We start from the raw sequence: 26803 nt of genomic DNA on the forward strand, positions 1-26803 counted from the left end.
TAACAGTCTATATGGACAGTACTTCTGCATAGGAAAAAAACTTGCAGCATGCCACACAGGGCAGTGTACATACATGTTTTGTTTGCTTTTTTATTTGTGGAAGTGCTGTCCATATAGGATGTTAGTCATATTTGAAGCAGCCAGTATGGTTTAGAACAGTGATCCTTGAACACTGTGGTTAAGAAATCAGGGCAGAAGGTTCAAAACCTGTTCTCAATTGCTGGTTAAGTGAGAAACCTAATTAGCTGCCAACAAATTTGCTGCTAAAGTAAGAATTCACTACCAATAGGTAAGGAGAGATGTGATTCCTGTTCTTCATATATTGACAATGGTGATTGGGTCATAAAAAACTAGCACTGCTAGGCTGCAATTCTTCTATAAAAGTTTTCTATGTGGAGGGGATTTCTGTAGGATAGAACATTTAATCATGGGAGCCGCCCACATGAATCTGAAATTATATAGCCCAGATGCAGTTTTGCTGCCCCAGGAAGAATTTGGTCTTGTTCTCTTAATAGACTATGTAGACCTTGAATATATATGAATAAAAAGTTGATCTTCACTAGGACATTGTGTCACATCCTATATACCAGAACATATTTCTAAGGAAGATTTTCTGGTAATATATCTCAATTTTACCATTATCTAGAGAGGCTGGAATATTGATCCTAAGATTTCATGTTGATAGTAAGTCTCACTGATTTCAATGAACTTATTTCCAAAGATGTTAGGTTAGGCATGTGTCTTCAGGACAAGGATCCCCAACGTTTTTGGGCCAGTGGGCATGTGTGGAATTTTGAGAAAACATTGTGAGTGCCATCACAAAATGGCTGTCATGGGGATGTGTGCCTACTCACAAAATGGACGTTTTGGTGGGTATGGCCACTGTCAAAACCTTCATTTCACAGAAGGCAAACTGGTGAGGCTGAAAGACAAGTAACTTTCCCAAGAACCTGAGTGTAAAGCAAAAGTGGAGTCTGAGCCCCCAAACTTAAAACTACTTATTTGAACCCACATTAATAGGAAGTTCACCCCCAAATCTCTCCCTCCTTCCCTCACGCATGCACGCCCAACCACCCCACAGAAAACTCATACAAATTCCTGCCCGTTTTATATCCCCATCATTGCCCTGCCATCCTGCCCACCTTCCCCATAATCACCCCAGTATTGGCCCTCCCCACACAACCTTTTAATTGCCCCACACCCTCATGATCACCCCACCACCCATGATTCTCCGAGTTTGGCAGGCAGTCACACATACATTTTTACTCCAAAGTAAGCGCAGGGGACCTGATCCAGATGGGGACCCTAGCATGGGGGTTTAGGGGTACTTTAATCCATTGCCCCCACTGTGGACCTAAAGTGTAAAGGGGGGGGAGATGTAGCTGATAGTTGCATCTTTGAAGTACTGTGCAGTTTGACCTTGAGAATGTGTCACTGACCTGTTTTTCACTTCTGTGTATTGGAGGGGCTAGGTACAGACTGGGCAAGGGTGCATTAAAGAAGTAGGGGGATGAGATATGTTTAGCCCACCCTCCCCCTCTCTGGCAATGCTGCAAATTAAAAAAAAAAGTTATCCAAATGTTACGTACAACTTATAACTTGTTGAGTTTAGTTAATATTGAATTAATTAATTTGGTTAAAAAAACTCTCTTGGATATTTATTATACAGTATTGATTAGATGATTCCACCTAAAATTGAAACCTTAAGTACATTTGATGAAACTGGAAGAAAACCATATTGGTGGCAGAAGCCCAGGGGTATGTATAATACTTGCCTTTGCATCTGTGTCCTTATTTGGATTACTTTTGTAGAAAGAGGCCCTGGAGGCACTTTATCGTTGTAGGGTAAAACTAGATTTTGGGTGCTATACATCACATTTGGTAGTTCTTTTACTTTTAAAACATGTATTTGTTCGATCCCCTTATCTTGGTTGGGATTGTTACATTTTCTTCTTTTCATAAGATGGATTGTTGTCCTTTAGTATTTGTTATACAGCTTGCAACTTCCCTTGTATTTATTTCTATGGTGTCTGACGAATGGGTTGTTGTTTAACTTACCTATTAATCCTTATCCCTTTCTCAGGTTAAGACTTTCATGAATCTCTATGTGATTATAGTCTCCCAGTCTCTATATGACCAAGCTCTGCAATTGTTTCATGGGTAACCCAGGGTGTCCTTTGTTGATCTAAAAGGTTTGGGAAGGGGCCCTAGCTTAGTGGTAGTACAGAATCTTTTCAGGCAACAGGTCCCAGGTTCAATCACCAGCAGCTCCAGTTGTAGTAACTTCAGTAAGTGTGTTCTGATTGGAAGCTTAGCATCTTAGCCTGATTGAATTATCACCATTATTATTTTTGTAAATGTATATGCACCTCCCTGCTATGGGCAGCTACGTAAGTGGGTCAGGGTTAAGTTCCCTTTGCTAATTTTCTACAAATAGTTTTTCTGTGTACCCTGTCCCTTAAGGTACATCCACACCAGCGGTTTTTCATGTTATATGTACCCATATATCCCACTGATAATCGGTGTAGTCCATACCTCAAACTGATTAGAGATTCTGCATTCCTTTATATGACAGTTCCAGTTATATAACATTTATTTATATAACAGTGCTTAAACAATATAATTGTTTAAGCACTGCTAACCTTCTTGTGATTATTTTCATTTGGCTTTGCTTCTCAGCCTGGCCATTGTGCTGCAGTTCCTATCCACAAATTTAAACTATTGGTTTTTGTACGTATATGTACAAAATGCAGCAGTCACTATCAATACAAAAACATAGGCTTGGCTCATATCTAATGGCAAACCATGGTTTGGGTGTTTGTAGTCAATCCGTGGGCTCATATGCTCCTCTAATTTGTAAACTGCCCAGAAAGCTTTGGCTATTGGGTTTATTTATTATTATTTATTATTGGGTTTATTTATTATTAGAAATAAATAAATAAATAAAATTTCTCCTCATTTTGCAGAGATCTTCATGTGCCATTTCAGCTGAAATGGGCAAACTGTGGTTTACACAAATGAGAGTAGAGGGAACTGGACTACATATTGGAGGAGTGAGCCACATGTCTGGGGCCTGGGTGCAAAGCACTGTTTGTACTGCTTGTAAACCAAGGTACTATGAGTCCTTATGGACTTTGCCCAATCCTATATGCTGCAATAGCCAACATAAGCGTCTCAAGCTTCCCTCTACCCTCCTGTTTTTGGTCACCTACAATGCAGAGTTATTTTTGTGCATTTGAAAAAAAAAAAAAAAAGCTTTACTCGAAGGAGCAGCTAACAATCCTGGGAAGAAGATTACAGGAAACACAAAAGGACTACCACAGAAACACATAGAGCCAAACACACTGCAACAGTTTGCATGTGACCAACTTTCCTACAGGAAGAGTTTGAGATCCACCCCTTCATCTAGATATGGGATCTCTCCATCTATATGTCTGCCCTTCATGTGAAGGTATGCTTGCCCATCAGTTATGGCATGCAATGATGGCTGCACAGTCTATACCACCTGTATCCAAATACACTTCCATTCCTCTTTTATAAAAAGAAGCACAAAGGGTTAAGAGCCAACTCAAATGTGTAAAGAAGCATGTAGTGATTCTTGGATTGTACATGTTCAGATTGATAGAGTATTAAACACCTGTCTGATCTCCCCATGTAAAAGCCACCTGCTGGGTGTGGACAACTAGCATACTAGAGAGAAGGATTTATCCCGGCTTTCTCCCTGATGTGCTATCACACCATACAGAGAAGTGTGTTTTCACATAGGGGAGCATTCAAGCATTTTCCCCAATTGCACTCTGAAGTGGTTCATCTGAAGGAGTACATTTCGACTGCTCCTTAGAAAGTGTGAAGGTGGAGTGTGCCTTTAACTAGAGATACTGGGCTACCAGAAACTGTACTAGCTTTCTTGCTTTCTTCTTTCCTGGAGGTTTCACTCGGTGTTAGTATTTATCACCTTGCCCACAGATATCCTACCCCTCAGTTGTGCTCCTTGTGGACTCGCCTTACAATTTAGGAAATCCAAATATAGATGAACAAGTTCTCCATTTTATATGCTGATAGACTTTTAACTGACTTCTTATTCTTGGCTTATGTTCACACTTGCATTATTTGGCGAGGCTTTCAAACATCATAAAATTCCGGTAGCTCAGAATGTGTTAGTTTTATTTTCAGGGGCTGGGGTTACCTTTTCATAGCTATCAGTGTTGAAGTTTGATCTACAGGTTTGAGAATGTGATAAACACAATAATGCATAGAGTACAATCAAAACTGAATTCTAAATAATCGGTTTTAATGTTCAGTCAAAGTGCATAGGATTCATGTTTGCATGAAGAGAGTGGGTAGCAGCCAATCCTTCATATGTGCTAGTGGGGCCCTGGAAACTAGTGGAAACACTCATTTCTGAAATAGGGCAGATCAGCGAAGCTTGTAGAAGGAAGCGCCACTGAGCAAGAGCTCAGCGGCAGTATTGGATACTGCCCAGTGTCATATACAACAGAAATGTATAGAAATAGTACTTGTAGAATCCTGGGAAGAACTACAGTTTTCTGGAAGTTTACAACTTCCCATGTATGCCTTTATGAACTGGCATGCAGCTCTCCTCTCCCACCCTCCAAATTCTGGAAGTGTAAACTTTATGTTTATAGGTATTGTGATTAGAACTAGGATGAAATGTGTATTTAGACATAAACAACACAGCCCTACAAGCAAGTTCTGTCTATTTCCACAGACATAACTATTTCCATAGGCATGTTGACTTAGTAGCAGTTATTGAACTTGTAATTGTTCAGATTTTGTTAAAGAAATTATTAGATTAGACCTGCACAATTTGTAACCCACCAAGTTATACCCAAACTACTGGCCATGTATGATAGCTCTTCAGAAACTTGGTATCCTTCCCTCCCCCTTTTTTGTGAGCTGTATTGGGGGTTAAGTGGTTACAAGTTGTGAATTTGTTTTGATGTTTGACTATCAAATCTGTCAGCCATGGCTCTCACTCTAGCATTTATTTCAATGGGGCATATGTAGGAATAACATTCAGTGGATTGCCTTTCTGTGTCCCTCCAGTGCAATTAAACAGAGGCTTAAAAATAATGAAAGCTTGTTAATCAACATACCAGAAAACTGAACAGAATCATGAAGGGCAAGGGAGACAGTCTTATACCCTTAGATATTTTTTTTTAACGTAGACTTCTCAGAGGTGTATCGTATTATAAATACATTAGAAATGTTTTGCTCTGAGAATATGTAGCATTCCTATAAAGGTTAAATCAATAAAATGATTTGGCCACATTCCTAAGCATGGCTAGAACAGGTAGCCTGTTGTTTGAGGTACTCTTGAGTTTTTGGATCAGATCATTATGGTGCAGCAGAAAGGGTTTGCTCAAGGCGTGTTACTGTATGCAGACATTCTGTATTTCTTCTAGGAGGCATCATCAGCCTGTAATGTCAGATCATGCAGGCAACCAAAACACATTGTCTTCAGACCTTGCATATACATGTGACAATTGTACTGTGCTTCCTGTATGTTGCATAGGAGTTTTAGCATCTAGGAGGAGGAAGATGCTGCAGTAATTGATAAGAACCAAGTATGTCAAGGACTGCATTCAACAGAGAGAAGGGCCAAGGCGGGGAGAGAAAGCAAAAGCAGAATCTTTTAAAACATTTTGGATACGGTGAGAATCTTGGAAGCAGAGAGATTATGTTGCATTTTATCAGAGCCAAAAAGCTATTCATTTGATTCAACTGTTTTTTGTCTTCTGCATATATGATGAAATGTAACTGCCATTCAGCAACATTTGCCTGCTATGTCTTGGGAGCTCTGTAAATGGTGTTTGCATTTTGACAGAATATTTCTCTATAACATATTCACATGTGTCGTACGGTTCCAGTGTTTGTCTGCTGTCATGCTGCTAGTACATTTGCAGTGCAATCCTATATATGTCCACTCAGAATGGATCAATGGGACTTACTCTCAGGTACATATGTATAGGATTGCAGCCTTATTCTACTTTTATCCACCATGTATTATTTAATGGCCAGATCCCAATCGATGGATTAGTGCCTGGATTGTTCTAGCATTTTAAAACTGATTTCCTGCTTCCTCTTCCATCTGTTTAAATCATTTGACATCATAGGCTCACACATTTTTAAAGTAAGTGTTTTAAAGTGGAAGGAGATAGAGGAAGATTGGTAGAATTTGCTTTTTAGAAGCATATCAAAATATAATGGTTAAGAGAGAAAATCGTTCTTTGTAAAGAATGTACACTTTGAATAACACATTAAAATGCCTGTTCCTAAAACAAACAAAGTTGAGGGGTAACATTTTTGTTCAGACTTTGAATATTCCATGAATGTTCACTGCAGATTTGCCTTAAGCTGATTAGTATGTTGATGATGTTTGTTCGGAAGTAAGATCTACTGAATTCATTTGAACTTGCTCCCAAGTAAAGATTAATAGCATTGTTGCTTTAGTCTAGCATTTACTAAAAACTATTACTATCTGTATTTGTACTTCTAGAAATGCATGTTCTATGAATTAAATGTTTTACATATATACACGCAAATGTAAGACATCCTTCTCATTATGTAAAAGATGTAATTAGAAAATCTTTTTGATATATTATGTGTTAGACATACTGGCAGTTTTTACAGGAAAAATGTATTGCAGTAATTCATACTTTCAGGTTTTGCAAACAAATTTATCTGATTTTAAAAACACACGTGATGGTTTGACTGGATTGATCAGTCACTTTTAAGATTCTTTATGGGTTTTTGGAATCTGAAAGTTCAGCTGTTTTTGTCTAAACAAACTGTGTTAAGTATGTTATTAACTATATGCTTTTCTGATTTTCAATAATAAAATGTTAAACATACCTGGTTGTCTTGAGTTTTCATGTTTCTAAAGTTTTTCAGTTTATAGCTAGAAAAAGTGACTGGATCGATATATATCTAAATGGAATGCTAAAAAACAAAATAACACACGCACACACCCCTGAAGTGCCTCCCTGAACTCAGATGCTGTATGGGAGTGGTTTGGAAAGGAAGAGAAATGAAGTGAATACCCTTTATGCTGAAAATTCTTTAGGGAAAAAGAGAGAAGTTCTGCTAATGTATACTAGGTTATGCTACCTGAGTAAACACTGCTATTTGGGGGCCTTGCCATTTAAAGAAGTCATTCATTGTTGTAATTACTAAACTGCTTGATGGAAAAAGACATTTGAATTGAATTTTAGTATTGCTTACTGGAAAACTGGGAAGCTACAGTATCCTTTTATAAATACAATTTTGTGAAGTTTTTTTTCACTAAAATAGCACCAATTATTTTGGGGAATAAATACAGGGACAACGCCTTGATGTATTAAAGACTGTTTTTTGTATGTCGTTGAACTTATATTTCTATTTATTTTTCAAATGCTCTCCTGTGCTTCTTTATTGAAAGTCCTTTGATATCCTAAAGGAGCAGCATTCCAGTGGTTTTCTGATTATTCTTTACAAATTGAAAATTCCATAATAGAAGAAAGTACACTCTGAGAACTTTTTGTTGGAAGAGCAGTATGTAAATATTTGTTATAAATAAATTATTGTTTGATATATTTTCTATGTTGTGTTTCTAGGTTATTTTATAGGTGTTCACTTGAAGATAGCAGGATGGTTTCCTTACTGCTTCTCAATTTGATACTGAAAAGCTTGTATAATGGTTGCTTCTAAACATCAGCCTTGCTACAAGTGTTTAAATATCTTACTTTGATTAAGTTTAGACTGATTTCCTCATCAACCATGATATTTACATGAAAGTTTTGTGTTCTTAAAATTCTTTACATAAGGATGTTTCCATTACAGTTAAAGAAAACGTGAGATTGCTCTCTCTTTTAAATAAAAGTAAATGTAATATATGAATGTAGCATTTCATGAAAACTCTTTGTTCCTATTAAGTTTAATACATCTTTACATTAAAAGATTTATATACAGTATTATCAAGAAAATAAATCCTAGCAAGATGGCAGAGCCATTACAAAAATTAACAATTTACTGCAAAAACGTAAGTACAGCTTACAGCGCAATTCAGTGTATGTCTACTCAGAAGTAAGTTCCATTCAGTTCAATGGGAGTTACTCCCAGGAAAATGTGTATAGGATTGCACTCTTATTCTATGCACTTAGTGGAATGTTTTTGTTTAACTTTGGGAATAGCAGCTATCTCCTCTCTCTCTCTCTCTCTCTCTCCCCCCCCCCCCCCGCCCCAGTTAATGCACTGAGTGCATGCAAGCCCTTGGCACAAGTCAAGCAACTTTCTGAGTTGTGGCCTATGATTAAAGATCTATTCAGTGACACAGTCTTGCTGAAGCTAACCTTATCTGGGTCTGGTCAGTGCCTGGTTGGGAGACCCTTGTACACTGCCTCGAAAAAGACAGGATATAAATGAAATAAAATGATTTTATTTAACTGTACTGTTGGTTGGGTGAACTAGTGGCTTTCATGCTGCTCCTAAACAGTTGGGCATGCTTCCAAATAATGTATTTCAGTTTGGGCTGTCTGACAATGATTCTAAACACATGGGTTGGGAGGTGAGTCCCATTGATTTCAATGGAAAATGCATAGAAGTATGCATGTATGATTGCAGCCCATATCTTTAAAAACATACAACAACAAAATCCATTTTATTGAATTGCTACCGAAACATCTTTGCCATAGGGTTATTAGATCTAACGTTTTAAAAGTTGAAAGCTATTGTTAATTCTAAAAGTACCTGACTTCAATGAATGTATCGCTTCTTAAAACCAGACAGTAGAGGAAATAATGGTTTTAACCTTCAATTTAATCATGTGGATTATTTTTATAAGATAGAAATTATTCTTGACATAAGTCTGTAGAAAATGCAGGTAACTTGATATGGAGATATTTAATTTTTCAAAATATTTCCCCCCCAAAAAAGTGCATTCTGTTTTTAGTCCAAGCAGATATTGCTGTGTTGGGGTTATATTATGGGATCTATTCCTAATGAAAGAGGATACACACTTTTTGAATTATATGTAACTCTTCATCTGGCATAGTAGAATAGTAACTAATTCTGAGTTTTAGAAAGAGCAAGCTTTGATTCAAAATGGAAATATTTTGAAAATATTTTTCTGATACACAGGTCAAATTTGAAAACTAGATTTTGTTACATATCTATTAAATTTTATGTATAGCAGTTAATCTAAATAAATAGTAAATATATTTTTCACAAAATGGAACGTTAAAAAAATCCAAATTACCCTCTGTCAGTAAGGTAATAGTCAGAAGTTAGCATATAGGTCTTCTTTCCTCTCTCCCACCCCACCCCCCTTTCCAAATCTTCAAGACAAGTTTGTAATGGAATAGGAAGCTTATAGCTGCATGCTGAAGCCCAGGGCAGTCAGCTGAATGCTGACAAGTAGAGTGTGTGGGTGGGTGGGTGTGTGAGTTGGTGTGCATGTGTGTGTGTTTGACTGTGAGCAGGAAACAGATGCATGAATAATGGATACTTTTCTTAGTGGAAGTGTTAAACAGGTTTATAATGTAATAAATAGAGCGTAAAAAGATATTTTGCCTGATACTCATCTTTAAAATGTTATGTCTATCACTGTGTGAATGTGTGTGTGAGTGTAAGAAAACTACTGGCTATGATCTAGCACAGTGTTATATATGCGTTAAGGTCAATATCTTCAATGGCTTTGGTGCGCTAAACTCAATTGGTTTTGCTTTCCGGATTATGCTAGCCTACTGTTTGGCGTGTATTTTTTTTTTTTAAATCCCCTTTATTGTAGTGTGGTTGTGCTGCTGTTTTGTTTTTTTTTCATTTTGCGGTTGATTTTAAATATTGTAAGCCATCTTGAGCATTCCTTATGGTCTTGAAAGGTGAGATAAAAATCCCATTAATAAATAAATCATGACCACTGAGTGGTAACTCTTATAACAAGTTTGTTTATAAATGGAAATGCCATTAGCCTGAAAACAAAGCACATGAGAGGCTATAAAAAATAGGGCTGAGCAGCTTCAGGTGGAGGGATGCCATAGAAATAGAAACACTGGGCTGCAACCTCCTCAGACAACCTAATGTGAAGAGGGTGGTAGCCTTTGTCAGCAGTATGATTCAAATGTAACTGGTCCATTCATAGCAGTTGCTGACTTGTTAGCTTAAAGAGAGAGAGAGCTTTTAAAGTCACAAGAATTATGTGGCTGTCTGCTGTCTATAGACAAAAGCCTGTGGTCGCACTGTAAGCCTGCCTGACATGCTTTGCAAGGGAGATACTTACATTTCCTAATTTGTCTTTATGACCAAACCTCCAATCATATGCATGTTTTCTTGAAAGTAAGCCCTACCTTGTCCTGTGGAACCTCCAAGTAAACTTGCATAGGATTGCTGCCTCAGGTACAGGTTTCTAAGCCTAATTTTGATATATTTTAAAAACTATTTCTCCTGAGAAAAATGGAAATGCAAGCTTAAAATGTAAGCAGAATTCTTGGCTGTTTTTGAAATTGCCCTGGGAAAGATGAATTTCTGCAATATGTTGAGCAGCAACCTTAAAACGTGACAGGATTTACCATTCTAAATTTGTTACTTTGAACCTCCTCAATTCCAAGTTCTTATACTTTGTGTTATGCTAAATGGGCAATTCATTGTAATGCTTTATTAATGGTATATATTCAGTAGGTTTTCTGAACCCATTCCATCAACTTCAATACCCAAAGTAGGAATTTACTGGATATCTATAGCAAAAATTAATTGTGTGCTTCTCTATCTCCTGTTGTTTGACACAGATGCTTGGAAGGGGAGAGACTGCAAGATGCTTAGTGCCTATAAAGCTAGACCTAAACAGTCTGTTGCTCTGCTTTTATGCTATTCCTTTAGGTCACTTTTTTTTGTTGCCATATGATAGGGTAAATGTCCATGTGAACACTTTAAAGCATTAAGTATTATTTACATGTTTTATTATTTTATGCAAGTTACAGCAATTGAAATTTTAAATAGAATTGTACTTTTTGGGTTGCGTCCCAAACACTTATTGAACAGTCAGACTTATTTTGGAGTAAACATGCATAGGATTATGCTTTTAAACCGAAGTCAAACCCACTGAAGAAAACAGATGTTATGCATTCTAATTAAAATTTATTTTAAGGCCATTACTAGGATTTGCAATAGTGCTGTAGTATATTAAAGTGGGGTGGTAGAATCTTTTAACGTTTCTGGTAGGCTAGTTAATACAGCCTATCAGATTTGACATTTGTCCAATTTATAAAGGAATTTGAGGTGTTACCACTACTTTGACTTCAGTTTTCAAGTATGCACTGGTGCATCATTAATCATAGGAAATGCAAAAATAAATAATATAGTTCCCTTGGATTTTTCATGTGTATACTTAACTTTTCCTCTTTTTTTTTGTATATACAGTTGAGGTATTTTGATAACCCCTAACCTTTACTTCAACAAGGAGGTACAGTATAGAAATATTACCACAGTCTTCATATGAGCAGCTCTTTCAAAAAAAAAAACCAAAAAAAAAACCCCTCTAGATGAATATTTATTGGGGAAAAAAGCAAAAGTTTCTATACAGACTGACTTAGCTCAACCTCATTTCTATATTTTAGACCACCAGTGTATAAAATTAAAAGCACATGGATTTTGAATCGCTAGAAAAGGTTTGTAATTGATTAGCGCTGTATGAAAGTATTGAAGTAGAGTTACATTTTGATTTGTGAATACTTCCATTCAATAAAGATTAATCCTGTATGCCTGATAAAAATCTTAGCCTCTCCTATGAATTAGCTTTTTTCACTTGTTTGTTTTAACTGTCAAATATTTTGGTATTCTTTTAAGTAACTGGAACATTTATCTTTTTAGGGGATTTGAGCAATAAGGGGAATATCGATACTTACAGGATCAATAAACTAATTCATTTTATTGTCTGTGTAGTATTACAAAAGTGTGTAAATGTGAAAGACATGAAATAAAAAAGTCATTATTGCAGAAAGGGATGGACCTCTAATGTGAGTGGAAATGTTCTATATGCCGTTCCCTCACCAAATTTTCAAAATACTTTGAAGATATTAGAATGGGTATAGTTTTCCCTAAATTGCCTGATTTTTCAGGCAATTGACTCTGATAAGAAAACTCTAGAGTAAATAACATTGTAGTCAGTGGTAACTCATGTTTTATTATTTCAGGGAGTATAAATCATATTAAGGGCACCATTATATGACACTTTTATTTATATAAACTGGTGATTTATTTTCATTTGGCTAATCAGCATGTAATGCGATATAGCACAGTATGTAGATTACTGAAAATGCAACCTACCCTTTCATTTTGTACTTTGGGCAGTGTCTGTTAAAAGCAGTAAAGGATGAACAACATGAATATTGAAGAAAGATTTGGTCCCCTCATCCCATATATTTACTGATATATGTGCTGAAGGATCAGATGTAAATTGTGGGCATAATCCAGCAGAAAATTTTCCATCATAAGCCCCATTGAAAGGAATGGCAGCTGTACAAGAGCTCTAGCGTTCCATTCATTTATATGATCACAGGGGATTGTGCTTAGGTTATATTTACTGTTGCTGCTACAATAAATTAGCAAGCTTAATTTTAATATTTACTTTACATTTACTTTACATATTGTATGGATTCCAGCTATGGAATGCAGTTACTTGCATATTCAGACTTTCCCTGTGACATACGAGGATATGTTTTTTAAGGTTACATAAATGTCTATCAGATGTAAATTGAGGAAATCAGATGTTTCCTTTCCAGCCCCCAAGATCAGCCTTTGTTCACTTCATAACTGACAGCTGATAACATGGCTGATAAAGATAATATGGCTGATTATAAGAGCCCCAGTAGGATAGTTTACTGAACAGAATGCAGAGAGACTAATGAAGGACCAGATGATAATTTCCAGTGACATGAATCAGAACACTTCATTGACATGTGTCAGCTGTAAATGACTAAAATGCAGATATATTTCGCTTGCCTATATTGGTCTGTTAGAAGACAGCAACTGAACAGAAACAAATAGCTTTAACCAGTTCAAGTATTGCCACCACCAAATTGTCAGGAAGAGTTAATATCTTTCACCTGAAAAAATCATTATAGCCTGTCTCCAAGGGCACATTTGCTTAGACAACCTTATTTAAATGTGGCACATTTGGAAGGATGCTTTGCCCATGTCCCAGGACCTTTCAGGTACTTTAAAGAATGGCCCAAAGTAGATGATTTGACCAGTCAGCACTACATGTTATGATAACTTTAGCCAACTATATTTCTAGTAATCTCTTTTTGGATTAAAGGAAAAGAAAGTCCTATACATGTAAACTGTATTTCCTGTTGTAAACACTGGGATAATGTGGTCTGGCTACATTTATGCTGTGCTTCATTAAAGCAGAGGTTTCAGTTGAGTTTTTTTTTACCTGCCACTTTAAAAACCTTGTTTTTTTGTGCCACATTTTAGCATGCTGACTGCCTAATTACACTGCAACTCAGTGTGACAAACTTGCAGAAAGTAGGTTTTGAAGCATAGGACTATGTAATGCATCAGATGTCTTTGTATATCAGAAAATAAATAGGTCCCTCTGTTCCATGAGTGCAAGCCTTACTTCATGTCTAATTGTGCTCGCAGATTGCAGTGGATTCATATGCTTCCAACAAGAGCCAGTTGAAACGTGTGAAGTAGGAGGGGTAAAGTGAACTCCAACCATCAGCTAGATACAATACAAGCTCAATGTAGGTACATGCACGGAAAGCATTTCAAGCATCAATCAGGGTTTTTTTTTTCTTGAAGGAAAAGGAAAATTCATTAGCTTACAGCCCCAACAAAATTTTGAGCCAAGATGGACAGCGTTATGAAAATATTGTAAGTGTTCTGAATTTTTTCCTCGTAATATGTTGGTGATGTTTAGATACTTTTAAACAGATACTTTTGTAGTATTTCAAAGGAAGAAAAAAACATCTTGACCACAGGTCAAAAGACTGTGTATAGTCTTTGGGTTTAGGCAGCTTTTTAGTACATCTTTAGAAACTAAATCTCAACTACTTTGCCAACTCTAGAGAGGTCAGTGAAGCTATTCAGTTATATTATGTATTCTTAAACAAAAATGGGCAATATTTTATTTCATGTGGTATTAATATATGTACTGACATAATTTCAAAAACAGATCATAGATGGGAAAGATCAAAAGGTTGTTAGTGGTGCTGCTTTATAGCTTGGTAGCTTTCTTCATGTAAAGGCATTCAAATAGGTGGAGTATATATACGGAGTTCACTTATTATCCTATGATGATATTTTAAGATGTCTATTTTAACAGGTATGTTATGCAGAACTTCTTCAGACATGTTACTACAGTTGTAGAATCATGCATCTTTGTTCTGTTTTGCTACTTCCTAGTTTTGATGGCAAAGGTTTTCATAGCTTGTATGTATATTTGTTTCTAGTCCCTGTAACTTTTGGTGCATTGGTAAAAGCAATTTCTTTTTTTATGTAGAGAGCAGAAACAAATGGATAAGATCTTATGTTCTATATACATATTTGGCAAAGACTGTGATCCTAAGCAATCATCTTAGAAGTAAGCTTCAGATGAAATCAGTAAGATTTATTTACAGTGGAACTTACTTCCAAGTGAATATGCATAGGGTTTCACAGTTAAAGGCATTAGGATTGGGATGCCATTTTCGTGGTGTTAATGAAAAATTGCATGGGGAGTATGTTCTTCACCAGGTATTGGGAACTATGTAAATTAGTCCAATTTGCGTGCTGCAGTGACCTGGACTGCTTAGTGATGATAGAACTCTGAAACAGTTGGCATCTTACTTCCCAGTCCTTCGTACGATGTGCTTAGTATTCATGGTCAGCATAGTAATTCTAAATTTTGAATACTGCACTTATAGCCATGCTTTTTTCATATATGCATAATCACACAGGGAACTGCTAAAAGGTGAGCACACCTGCGGCAGAAGCAATAGAGTGTGTTATCTACTATTTAGATTTTTAGTTTTTAAAAAAATTAACTATGTTATGGTCTCTTCTATTTTCACTATGTTCAAACATAGTGCTTTTAAAGAGAAAGGTAGTACATAAGCAGCAAATAGTTTGTGACAATATTTCATAGTATTTGGAAATGCAAACACTTACCCCAGAAGAAGTTTTGTTGACAAGGTGTCACTGAGCTGAAGAGACTGTTCGATGCCATAGCTCTCCCCTCCTGTCACACAGTGTGTGTATCCTCTGGTACAAAGACTGCTTGAAGCCTTATACTGAAATTACAAACCATAGCCAAGCTTTGTTTTAGTTTTACACCATGCCTGGTGCGCATAGATTCTATGTTTTTCCCTTCTGTCAAAAAACTCTGAAGTACTAGTAACATGCAAAAAGCAAGGCAACAAAACAAAAAAGAAAAAGAGCAAATATTTGACAGATCTACTATTATTGAATAGACTGTGGTTTGAGAGCACTTACTGACTTTGTTGGTCTCGGTGGCTGCTGGTGACCTGTTGAGATTAACCATTTAAAAACCAAAGGCTTTCTTGCTGTGTTCTTTTGGAGAAAGTTTGCACCGCACTTGTGGTTCTGTGGTTGTTTGTGAGGCGAATGAAGCATTCACACAATCCAAAAAAGCAAAAGCTTTTAAAACTCCTTTTTTTTGCAAGCACGGTTACTGGAGAGACAGAATCATGTGGTTTGTGACATCATAGTAGTCAAGTAAAGTGGGACTGCCCAACACTGTGGCTTTTCCTTTCCTCCCCCTTTTTAAGTTTGACAAAAGGCCCGTGGTAAGGCCCTTCCTGGCATCCAGAAGGATAGAGCTTTTTAATTTTTGTGACTCATGAGGATTTGGAGAGCATACAAAATGCTGAAAGAGCCTAAACTCCTGTGCCGTTAAAGCATATGGACAGCAGAACTTCATTTATACTCTCCCAGTTTCCCTGCCTTTTTCTCCCCCCCCCCCGCCCCAACCTTCCCTGCTTCCTTATTGTGTCTGTGGAGAAGTATACTAGAATTGGCACAAACGTCTGTGTGAAATTCTGAACAACAGTGATGATTTACAATAATTTACATTTTTGGATTGTATCACGATCTTGGGGTCTGCTTCACATTTGCTTGGTAGCTGGATTCCTTCTGTTTTTCTTTTTCTTCTTGTCTTCCTCTGCTTGTGAATCTGTAACTCATTGTAAGAAACTTTACCTTTCCTCAAGTTCTACTAGGAGACTGCTTACTGGGGCTGTGTTTTTGGGGCTGTAATTGGCTGTCACCGAAGTGTTAGTCTGGGGATTCCTTTGCAAACCTTAAATCATGTCTGTCTAGGTTACGTGCTCCCAAGGCTAGTTGGCAGCTTTATGTAATGAACATTAAGTACAATTATATGTCAGCCTTTTCTGTTTCATAGAGAACCTGTCATCTGCATATTGCGACTTGCACATTTTAAAATGGAGACGGGGAGGATGCAGCGTACGGGACATTTGATATTGGTTGTGATAGCTAATGTTAAATGGTTATATACTTAATGCATTATAGAAAAAAAACAGTGCTTAACTCTTCAAAAAGGGATTTCTGTAAACAGATTTCGGCAGTCAATGCGAATGCCTGCTTTGAAAAAGAACACAAATCAGATTTGAATGGGTAATTTGGCATGTACATTTATATGGCCTCTTTAAATGTGTCAAAATATGATTATCTATCAGAAGCTTTAATCATATTACTGCACATAGTTAAAAGGAGGTGGTGTTCTGTCTATAGATTTAGGCCTCAAATCACAATGTGCTGTGCAGACTAAAGAATAATGTGCACAGACATTGTGTCTTAGCATTCTTGATTTGCTCATTTGTGGGCAACATTGGAAACTGTCTGATCCCTAGCCCTGTTCATATATTTGTGTGTGTTACCTTGTTAACATGGTCATAGAGCATTGGCACTTGACACTCACAGCTTTAGTGGCATTATTGAGGGATTGAGCCAACTGTTGGAAAATGCTGAGCTACTGCTTTCTAAGCATTTTTTTGAGCATTTGTGCATATCGTTGCTGAGATGGTTTTGGGTGGCATTCTTTCTGTTCTACTTGGTCCCAAACAGGGCGGTGATTAGTAATTGCAGGAAGGTGATGCTGGGCTTCTTTGTGGACTTGTAAAGCACGTGGGGGGTGGGGATGATAATGGATAAGGGGCGAGGTTAGGGGAAGGGACAGAAATCAGTACAGCTTGGAGAGAAAAAAGGTATACATTTAATTTTTAGTAAATGACTTTGACCATCAACTTTAACATCTGCTTATGAACATTTCTCCCCATCCCCTCTCTGCATTTAGAATAACCTACATTGTCTTTAGTAGTTCTTAAGGTGTCATATTTACTTCTTATCTCCCCCCACCCTTAATACCATCATCTGATATCTGAATTAGGTAAAGTCAAATAATTTGGTGACATAGATGAAAATGAAATAAGCAAAAGAAACTAACAGTGGAAATTAATTCTGTCACATATACATGGTATACTGGATGCTGTTCAGTTTTAATATAATGGCAGTATTAGCTTTTTGCTTGTTACAATTTCATCTTATGCATGATTATGTGGAACTAAGCCCCTCTAAGTGTGCATAGCATTTCAGTCTTGCAATGCAATCCTATGTGTGTCTCCTCAGAAGTAAGGCCCTTTGAGTTCAGTGGGACTTAACTCCAAGCTAAGTGTGTATAGGACTTAATAAGCAGATTTTAGTTGTTAGCATCAAAATATTTGTGAGTGTAGTTTTTCCTTAATTGGAAACTTTGATAAACTCATGTTTCTTGGACAGTACTTGGAAACTTGGGATAGGATATAGAACTGTGTAGTTACTTCTAAGCCAAGTCCTTTTAATTTATAAAAGGAAGCTGTAGCTAAGCTGTATCTTGACTTATTACTGAAATCTGCAGTTCTCACAGCAACCTGATTGTAATTTTTAAATGACTTCCCTAATATGATTAAGCATTAGTGCCACTGTTTATGTAACTTTGGTGTATTTCTTTATATTTCCTTTTATATACTTTACTTACTGTTATGACTTTGAAAATCAACTTCCCTATTTTCCTCACTGATGATATTAAGTTGTCTTTCTCCAGATTTCTTGCTGAGCAAGGAGAGGTGCATTTGAACCTAATGAAAATTAATCTTTGTGCCACTGTGTAGCTGAAATATACATTTAACTACACCTTTGCGCAGTTGTAATTTGTATTTGTTGCAATGGATTTCTTTTTAATTCTCATCACATCAATAATTATGATGGAGAATATACGATGTAAAAAGTGAGGGAAATTTCTCATGGGCATTTAAATATAAGCAATTTTCATGATTTGTCTCCTCAAAAATGGTTTGTACTTCTTGGAAAGGAAGAAAGAGAAGTCATGCATTCCTTTTTATTTTTTAAAGAGCTTTGCAAAGGTAAAATATATTATTTTATTTCAAAAAAATAATACTTATCAACCATCAGTTATAATGATTTCTGGACATACAATGAAGCAGACATTAATAGTTCTCTCTCTAACAACTGACAACACTGCTGCCCAGAAATTTCTGTCGTAGCTTGATACTAGCAACGGCAAAGGAGAAATATCTTTTTCTTTGCTTTAAAAGTAAGTATTCAGTTTTCTGAATTGAATTGGCAAAAGGTGTCTCTGGTCATGAATGGGGAAAGCATTTGGAGTCCTGTAGTTTGCATTCTAGCAGGTAGTGAGGGAGAGCTTCCACCATCTGATATTAAAAGCAAAAGCACAGTAGTAATCAGTGCACTTAGATTTCTTTTGCTATAAAATCATAAACAAGGTGACTTTCCTCCACTTTTTATAGCCAACTAAACCACAAAACGTTCAAAAGCTCTTTGGAAAACCTGTAATCTTCACTTTTTGTGTGGTGTTTAAACATTTGTGTGTGTTGACATTAAACATTGTGTACATTGTACATAATATGTTTTAGAACATTTATTTATACTGAAGAATTTTTTTTATAACAGGTTTAAACATTGGCTACTTGAAGAATGTCTTGTATTAATAGCCTATAGATGATTATTTCAGTTTGGTCATAATAAATAACATAAGATGCCTGTGACATGACTGCAGGATGGCTTTTTCACCAGCTTGCAGATACTGCTGTTTTAGCTGACACCATCGAAATAAAATATTGCACTATTTTAAAGGCATGAAATGTTGCAGGAACTTTTGTTATGGAACTGTGTTCCGTAAACTACCTGCAATTCACTCTCCTTTGTACTCTGAGCATTCTTGAGACTTTTTATCTTGTAATTGTCTCCCCTTAATTTATTTAGCATACTACTCCAACATATAGTGTATAATTATAGTATTTCAGCATTTTGCATCAACATGTTTCTTCCAGAGTGAACTCCCAAATTTGAATCAATATCACCAGTGGTGTTAGCTTGTTATAAAAACTGTTATTATTGCCAAAATACCAAGCAACTAATTGGAGTAGTTTGTCATGTGTAGCTGCCTAAATCAGTGGTAGCGTATAACAGCCCACCCGCCAACCCCCCGCCACCACATAATGGACAGATTTGAAGATGCTATATCCATTCAATAATTATTTGAACATTTTCTGGAAATACTATTTCATTTCTTTTACATTTTTATCTTTGTAGCTACTTACATACTGAATGGCCTAACATCAGTAGGAAGTTAATTTTAGAAGACACTCTGTAGAAATTTATAGGGTTTCCCTGTAGTGCTAGTAAATATATTGATAGTGTGTGTGGGGGGGTTGTTTTTATTTTCTTATTATTTTTAATCACACTTGTATCCTCGCTCCCTCCCAAGAAGCTTAGGGTGGCTTACACTGAATTTCCCATTTTTTTAGTCTTGCGGCAACTCTGTGAGATAGGCTAGGCTGAGGGTTAGTGACTGGCACAGAATTACCCTATGAGCTTCATAGTTGAGTGGGAATTTGACCTGTATTTCTCTGGTCTATGCACACTACCCTTTAAACACCACCACAGTGGCTTTCTTGCTGCATCACATTAGCCACTCGGGATTAAAGATTAGTTCATGCCTAAAATTGGTTTCCTTATAAAAGATTAAGGGCTTATCCAAACAATAATTCTTTTGAGTTCCCAAAGTGATTTCTTTGCCCCATCTCGTACTGCTAGCTAGGTAATGTATCTTCTTTTTGCAAGTACAGCAGCGTTTTTCAAGTGCGGAAAAAAAGGGAGGCCAATCCATTATTTTTATCCAGCAGTTTTTGTGGGGAAATTGGGGGGTGAGCTGCAACTCATTAGAGGAAGGCTGAGGTCCTTTTCTCTCCCTTCGGAGATCGGTGTGCTGAAGTGCACACCTGCAAATGTATGGCTGAAAGGTAAAGAAGAAGCACTCTCATTAAGCTTCAGACTAGTAAGGTAGAGTGTGCAGAAGCCTCCTTTGCAAGCATCCATCTACGTGTTCAACCAATGCATGGGGGAGCAGAATAATCCCTGCTGGTCCTGTCCCTGACCATCATATGTTGGGCAGAATGTGAAAACAGGCTTTCAGAATACACAAATGCAAGTATGTGGAGACTATTGAGACATTTTGCCCAACATGTGGAGATCTGAGGTGGATGCGTGCAGGTTGGGGTCAGTGGCCATGATCCTGCTTTCCATGTGTGTTGAATGAATGTGTGGATGGGAGTGTGAAGAGACTTCCTGTGTGTGTGTTTTCTTATTAGGATGATGACTGGGAGAGGGCAGATGCAGTCTCCTAGATACTCTGGTCACAATCCACAAGAAAAGACGGGAAATTTTGAGAAAGCCTCCAGGTTCCTATGTTCTTATTAGGCTCGGAAACTCTTGAGAACTGCTTCGAGACTTCTGGCTCCTCCAGCCAGAGTGAGTGAGACTGGGAAGAATTCTCCAACATGTTCTCTGTTTTACTTGTCTGGGTGTAAGTATGGTATCCTCTCTCACAGCAGATCCCAAAGGAGAGCAGCCAGCCACCTTTATGAATCTTTCGGCTACTAGACAAGAGCATCTTGGCTTAGGGAAATTGCAAGTATAGTAGGTCATACATGCAAGGAATGCAGTTTTAATCTGTAATGGGCACTTGTTTCTAGTAATCTGAGGTTTTAATGACATTTTTTGTTATTCAGATAGTAACCATTTTAACTCTTACAGCCAAGCCTGAGAGATGTGGTTCAGCACATTGTATGGTTTGTGGCAAGCCATATTCCCATCAGTCTCAGTGTTCCATCTGCATGAGGGATATATTAATGACCCTACCCCAAAGGATCATTGTGAGAATGAAAATGTTTGTAAATCACTTTATATGCTAAACGTACTATAGAAATAGTGATAAAAATCCATGTTTCCCTTTTGTTTTGTTATTAATAAATGCATTTTTTCTATGCAGTTGTCTTTCAGAATGTGTAGAATATGTTAAGGTATATTTTTATTCAAATATAGCCCTACTGCAAGCAGTTGGTCAAACCATTATCTTTTTTGTTTTATCCTCCAGTCTTGTTTTGCTTTCAGGGGGAAAAAAGTCAACTTTGCACAAAATATGGGAAACATGTCTCATATAACAGCTGAGGATGTGGCTAGGTTAAAGCAGGAAACTGCTACCCACAATGCAATGTTACTTATACTACCACTTAATGAAATTTATTTCAAACATGCTACTGACAAAACCAAAGAAAAATAATATCCAAACTATGCTAGTTAGTACTCTAAAAATATCTTGGGAAAAGTGAAAGTAATCTCTCTAGAGCCTTTTTGCTCAGTGGATAGACTACTGCCAATAATTAAAGTACAGGAGTTTTCTTAGTAGCTGGTGGACTGAACTATTTTTAGATAATATTCACATCCCTAGAAAGTGAAGTTGCACTCTTTTAACAGAAGATCCACAGCTCTGTTATGCACACAGTTCAAAGACCTATAATTGCTCTGTGGCAACAGGGGTAGTATGGGATTTGAATATTTTGCCATATTCAGCCGTTCCTTTACATCCTCTGACCTTAACAGCCAGTTTGTATTCTGACATGAAGTAGTTTATGTTTATAGGAAAAAACCAAAAAAAGCCTATTTTAAAATCCATAAATAATATTCTAACTCTATCATCATCTGATTCTACAATCAAATGCTTTTAATGAGATAGCTGATGAAAGAAGTGTCTTTAAGTCTGTTAGTGATGCCACCAAAATTTGTATCAGCGAATACATTTGCAGATATTCAGATAGAGGATAATTATAGAATGGCATAGACATTTTGTGTATGCAAACATATTAAGGGGTGATTCTCTTATGGAAGAATTTTGGAGTGTTCCGTCTATAGTTAAAGAAACCTTATCAAGAACAGCTGCTGCAGCACTATGGATCCTATCCATGGACTCATGGTGGTCTGCTGAACAACGTTCTTCAACTTTGACAGGTGAGACAGAGACTCTCCAGTGCCACTGCTTTTGGATGACTCTAGCTGTGGTTGGAGAAAGTGCATCTTGCCAAAATATATGGGTAAGACCACACACAGCTTTTAAAATAGTCATTGTAAGCTTATTTTTAGGCAATATGGTTCTTGACAGTTCTTTAAGTTGCATGCCAGTTTCACTGCTCCTTATAGATTTTTCATTTATTTTAGTAATTGCAATTGCAGATTTCGATCTGCATTTGTAAACCTACCTCACAGCATTTGCACTAGGGAAAAATACAAGCTAATTCTTTTAAAGCCTCAATAGAGATTCAGGTTGAAATATTATAGCTGAATATACATGTTATCCATCGTTTTGTGTTCAAGCCCTTCCTTGCAAAGGTGTAGTTGAGCAACACTAATTTCTTCCTGGCTTTACATTTATACTTGTTCCAGATGCTTCCAATACATTAAGAAGTATTTAGATTTAGGACATGTTCAATAGGATTAACAAAACTCATTTTAAACTGTTCAAAGGGTAGGCACTGAAGTATCAAAAAAAGCTGGGTTTGAATTGTAATATTGGGCACTATTAATTTTAATGGCCTTTGATACATGGAGTGTATTTTGAGTCCTGGACTTGATAGCTGACAGACTAGATATGTTCTATCTGATAAGAGATTTGGCAGATAGTAAGTAACGTAAAATCTATGCATATGACTATCTTTTAAATATTCCAGAGACATTTAATATAATGTTGAGATGTGGTAGTATAAACCAGTCAGCATACAGGGGACCTTGAAATTGTGAATACACAACTGAAAACTTTTATTCTTTTTCTTGTGGTTCTGAAATTCTGACAACATCTGAATAATCAGGGAGTGGTTATTTTTCAGTTAAACATTAATTTTGTTCGGTGATGAATAATTGTGCTGGGGCATTCTGCAACCAAATTAATGGCGGGCATGATGTGTGAGAAACAATGTGAAACATTGAACTAGTAAAAAGGGGAGGACAAAATCATATGAAGATCATGAAAGGAATTCTGAGGAGAGGAGAGGGTTAATTTCAGTTTTATTATCTTGTTAATTGTTACCAGGTTCTGGGGACACTGGTTTGGTATCAGTAGTCTGGCTCATTATGCAGGGGTACTCTTTACTTGAGCAATCTTCATCCTTCACCTCTTACGGGTAGCTTTGCCTCCTCTACTCCTCCGCATGGGAGGCAGTCAATCCTTTCTGAAAGAGAAGTTGGATATTTGATTGATAGCAAGCTGTGTGCAGCCAGTCTCCAGTTTGGGAGACTGTCTACCTACCCAGTCATCAGATTGGAGCAGCCCATTTCAAAGGGTTTGGTCACCTTTCCCCAACCTGGTGCACTTCAGATGTTTCAGACCAACTGCCGTCGTCCTCAACCATTAGCCATGTCAATTGGGGCTGATGGGAGTTGTAGTGAGGAAGGCTGGGCTAGCTGCTTTCATTGTGTCTTAAGCACCATTCTTATCTTCCTCCAGACATTCTACAACCACTAGGCTGATTTTTAAAATTGCTACATCATGCCTACTTCTCAAGAGCACACTGCTCCAAAAAATACACACAGTTCTAGTTCCTTTCTTTATTCCTTGTTCACTGTTCCCTACATTTGTCTGTTGACTGTTCCATACCCTTCTCTCTACTCCTCCCTCTTCCCCAATATACCACTAAGATCTCCAGATTGCCAGGAGTTTTAGCAATTTTCTCAATCCCATTTTCTCTCTCTACTGGATGCAAAATTCCCAGTCCCTCACCCACAGAGCCAAGCTGCATATTCAGAAGAACCATGTGATAACAGGCTCTGTTAAGGTTGCACCATTTCAAAAATGCAGGCACATTATTAAAAGCTTCCTAGATATGGGAAGTTACTATATCAGGGGAAAGGCTAGGCTAAGTATCTCCTTCCCGGGAGGTGCTGCTACCTTTCCATGGCCGTGGAGTTTTAGATGTCACGTATCTGCAGTGGTATGATCTTGGGAGGGCTATACCATATGATTCTTTTAAGGTTGTGCACCACCTTTAAACACCATTAGGTTGTACAGAGAATTTGCCAACTTATATCAGGATTCGCCCCTTCATGGATCACTGCCTTGTTGTGGCGAAGGGGCTTGCGTAACTCAGTGAAGCCATAAGCTATGCCGTGCAGGGCCACCCAAGACGGACAGGTCATGGCAGAGAGTTCTGACAAAATGTGGTCCACTGGAGAAGGAAATGGCAACCCACTCCAGTATTCGTGCCAAGAAAACCCCATGGAACGTATCACAAGGCTAAAATATATGACGCCGGAAGATGAGCCCCTCAGGTCGGAAGGTGTCCAATATACTACTGGGGAAGAGCAGAGGGTATTTCCAAGTAGCGCCAGAAAGAGTGAAGCGGCTGGGCCAAAGCCGAAAGGACACTCAGCTGTGGATGTGTCTGGTGGTGAAAAGAAAATCCGATGCTGTAAAGAACAATATTGTTTAGGAACCTGGAATGTAAGATCAATGAATCAAGGTAAGCTGGAGGTGGTCAAACATGAGATGGCAAGATTGAACATCGACATCTTGGGAATCAGTGAACTAAAATGGACAGGCATGGGCGAATTTAATTCAGGTGACCATCATATCTACTATTGTGGGCAAGAATCCCTTAGAAGAAATGGAGTAGCACTCATAGTCAACAAAAGGGTGGGAAAAGCAGTCCTGGGGTACAATCTCAAAAATGATAGAATGATCTCAGTACGAATCCAAGGCAAACCATTCAACATCACAGTAATTCAAGTCTATGCCCCAACCACTGATGCCGAAGAAGCTGAGGTTGATCGGTTCTATGAAGACCTACAACACCTTCTAGAACTAACATCAAAAAAAGATGTCCTCTTCATCATAGGGGACTGGAATGCTAAAGTAGGAAGTCAAGAAATCACCGGGATAACAGGCAGGCATGGCCTTGGTGTACAAAATGAAGCAGGACAAAGGCTAATAGAGTTTTGCCAAGAGAACACGCTGATCATAGCAAACACTCTTTTCCAGCAGCACAAGAGACGACTCTACACATGGACATCACCAGATGGTCAATATCGAAATCAGATTGATTATGTCCTTTGCAGCCAAAGATGGAGAAGCTCCATACAGTCAGTAAAAACAAGACCTGGAGCTGACTGTGGCTCAGATCATGCGCTGCTTCTTGCAAATTTTCAGCTGAAATTGACGAACGTCGGGAAAACCACTAAACCATTCAGCAATGACCTAAATCATATCCCTGATGAATATACAGTGGAGGTGAGGAATAGATTTCAGGGATTAGACCTGATAGACAGAGTGCCTGAGGAACTATGGATGGAGGTCCGTAACATTGTTCAGGAGGCAGCAACTCAATCCATCCCAAAGAAAAAGAAATGCAAGAAAGCCAAGTGGCTGTCTGATGAGGCTTTACAAGTAGCTGAGGAAAGAAGGGAAGCGAAAAGCAAGGGAGAAAGGGGAAGATATATCCAACTGAATGCAGAGTTCCAGAGACTAGCAAGGAGAGACAAGAAGGCCTTCTTAAATGAACAATGCAAGGAAATCGAGGAAAACAACAGAATGGGAAAGACTAGAGATCTCTTCAAGAAAATTGGAGATCTCAAGGGAATGTTTTGTGCAAAGACGGGCATGATAAAGGACAAAGAAGGCAGGGACCTCACAGAAGCAGATGAGATTAAGAAGAGGTGGAAAGAATACACAAGAACTATACAGGAAATATCTTAATGTCCTTGATAGCCATGATAGTAATGTCCTTGATAGCCATGATAGTGTGGTCACTGAACTTGAGCCGGACATCCTCGAGAGTGAAGTCAAGTGGGCCTTAGGAAGCATTAGTAACAACAAAGCTAAGCGGAGATGACAGTATTCCAACTGAGCTATTTAAAATCCTAAAAGATGATGCTGTTAAAGTGCTGCACTCAATATGCCAACAAATTTGGAACACTCAACAGTGGCCACAAGACTGGAAAAGGTCAGTTTACATTCCAATTCCAAAGAAGGGCAACGGCAAAGAGTTTTCAAACTACCGCACAATTGCGCTCATTTCACATGCCAGCAAGGTGATGCTCAAAATCCTACAAGCTAGGCTTCAGCAGTATGCGAACCGAGAACTACCGGAAGTACAAGCTGGGTTTCGAAGAGGCAGAGGAACTAGCGATCAAATCGCCAACATTCGCTGCGTCATGGAGAAAGCAAGAGAATTCCAGAAAAACATCTATTTCTGCTTCATTGACTACGCTAAAGCCTTTGATTGTGTGCATCACAACAAACTGTGGCAAATTCTTAAAGTGATGGGAGTACCAGACCACCTTACCTGTCTCCTGAGAAACCTGTACGAGGGTCAAGAAGCAACAGTAAGAACCGGACATGGAACAACCGAGTGGTTCAAAATTGGGAAAGGAGTACGACAGGGCT

At 37.8% G+C, this 26803-nt stretch overlaps 1 protein-coding gene across 18 annotated transcripts in view; it reads left to right on the forward strand.

The window, feature by feature from the left end:
* SUPT3H (SPT3 homolog, SAGA and STAGA complex component) overlaps nt 1-26803 on the forward strand; it is a 479638-nt gene that overhangs the window by 63939 nt on the left and 388896 nt on the right. Inside the window, exon 2 of one of the 18 annotated variants that reach the window (XM_084822091.1) lies at nt 13801-26113. The exons of the other annotated variants lie outside the window; for them this stretch is intronic. Coding sequence (XP_084678217.1) covers nt 24524-26113 — 1590 coding nt within the window. The 5' untranslated portion in view covers nt 13801-24523. Of the gene's footprint in view, nt 1-13800; nt 26114-26803 lie in introns of those variants that run through there. 18 annotated transcript variants of the gene reach the window in all.

Source organism: Heloderma suspectum, chromosome 1, assembly GCF_057233095.1.
Source record: "Heloderma suspectum isolate Gila_16-S chromosome 1, 16-S_ref, whole genome shotgun sequence".
Lineage (NCBI taxonomy): Eukaryota > Metazoa > Chordata > Lepidosauria > Squamata > Helodermatidae > Heloderma > Heloderma suspectum.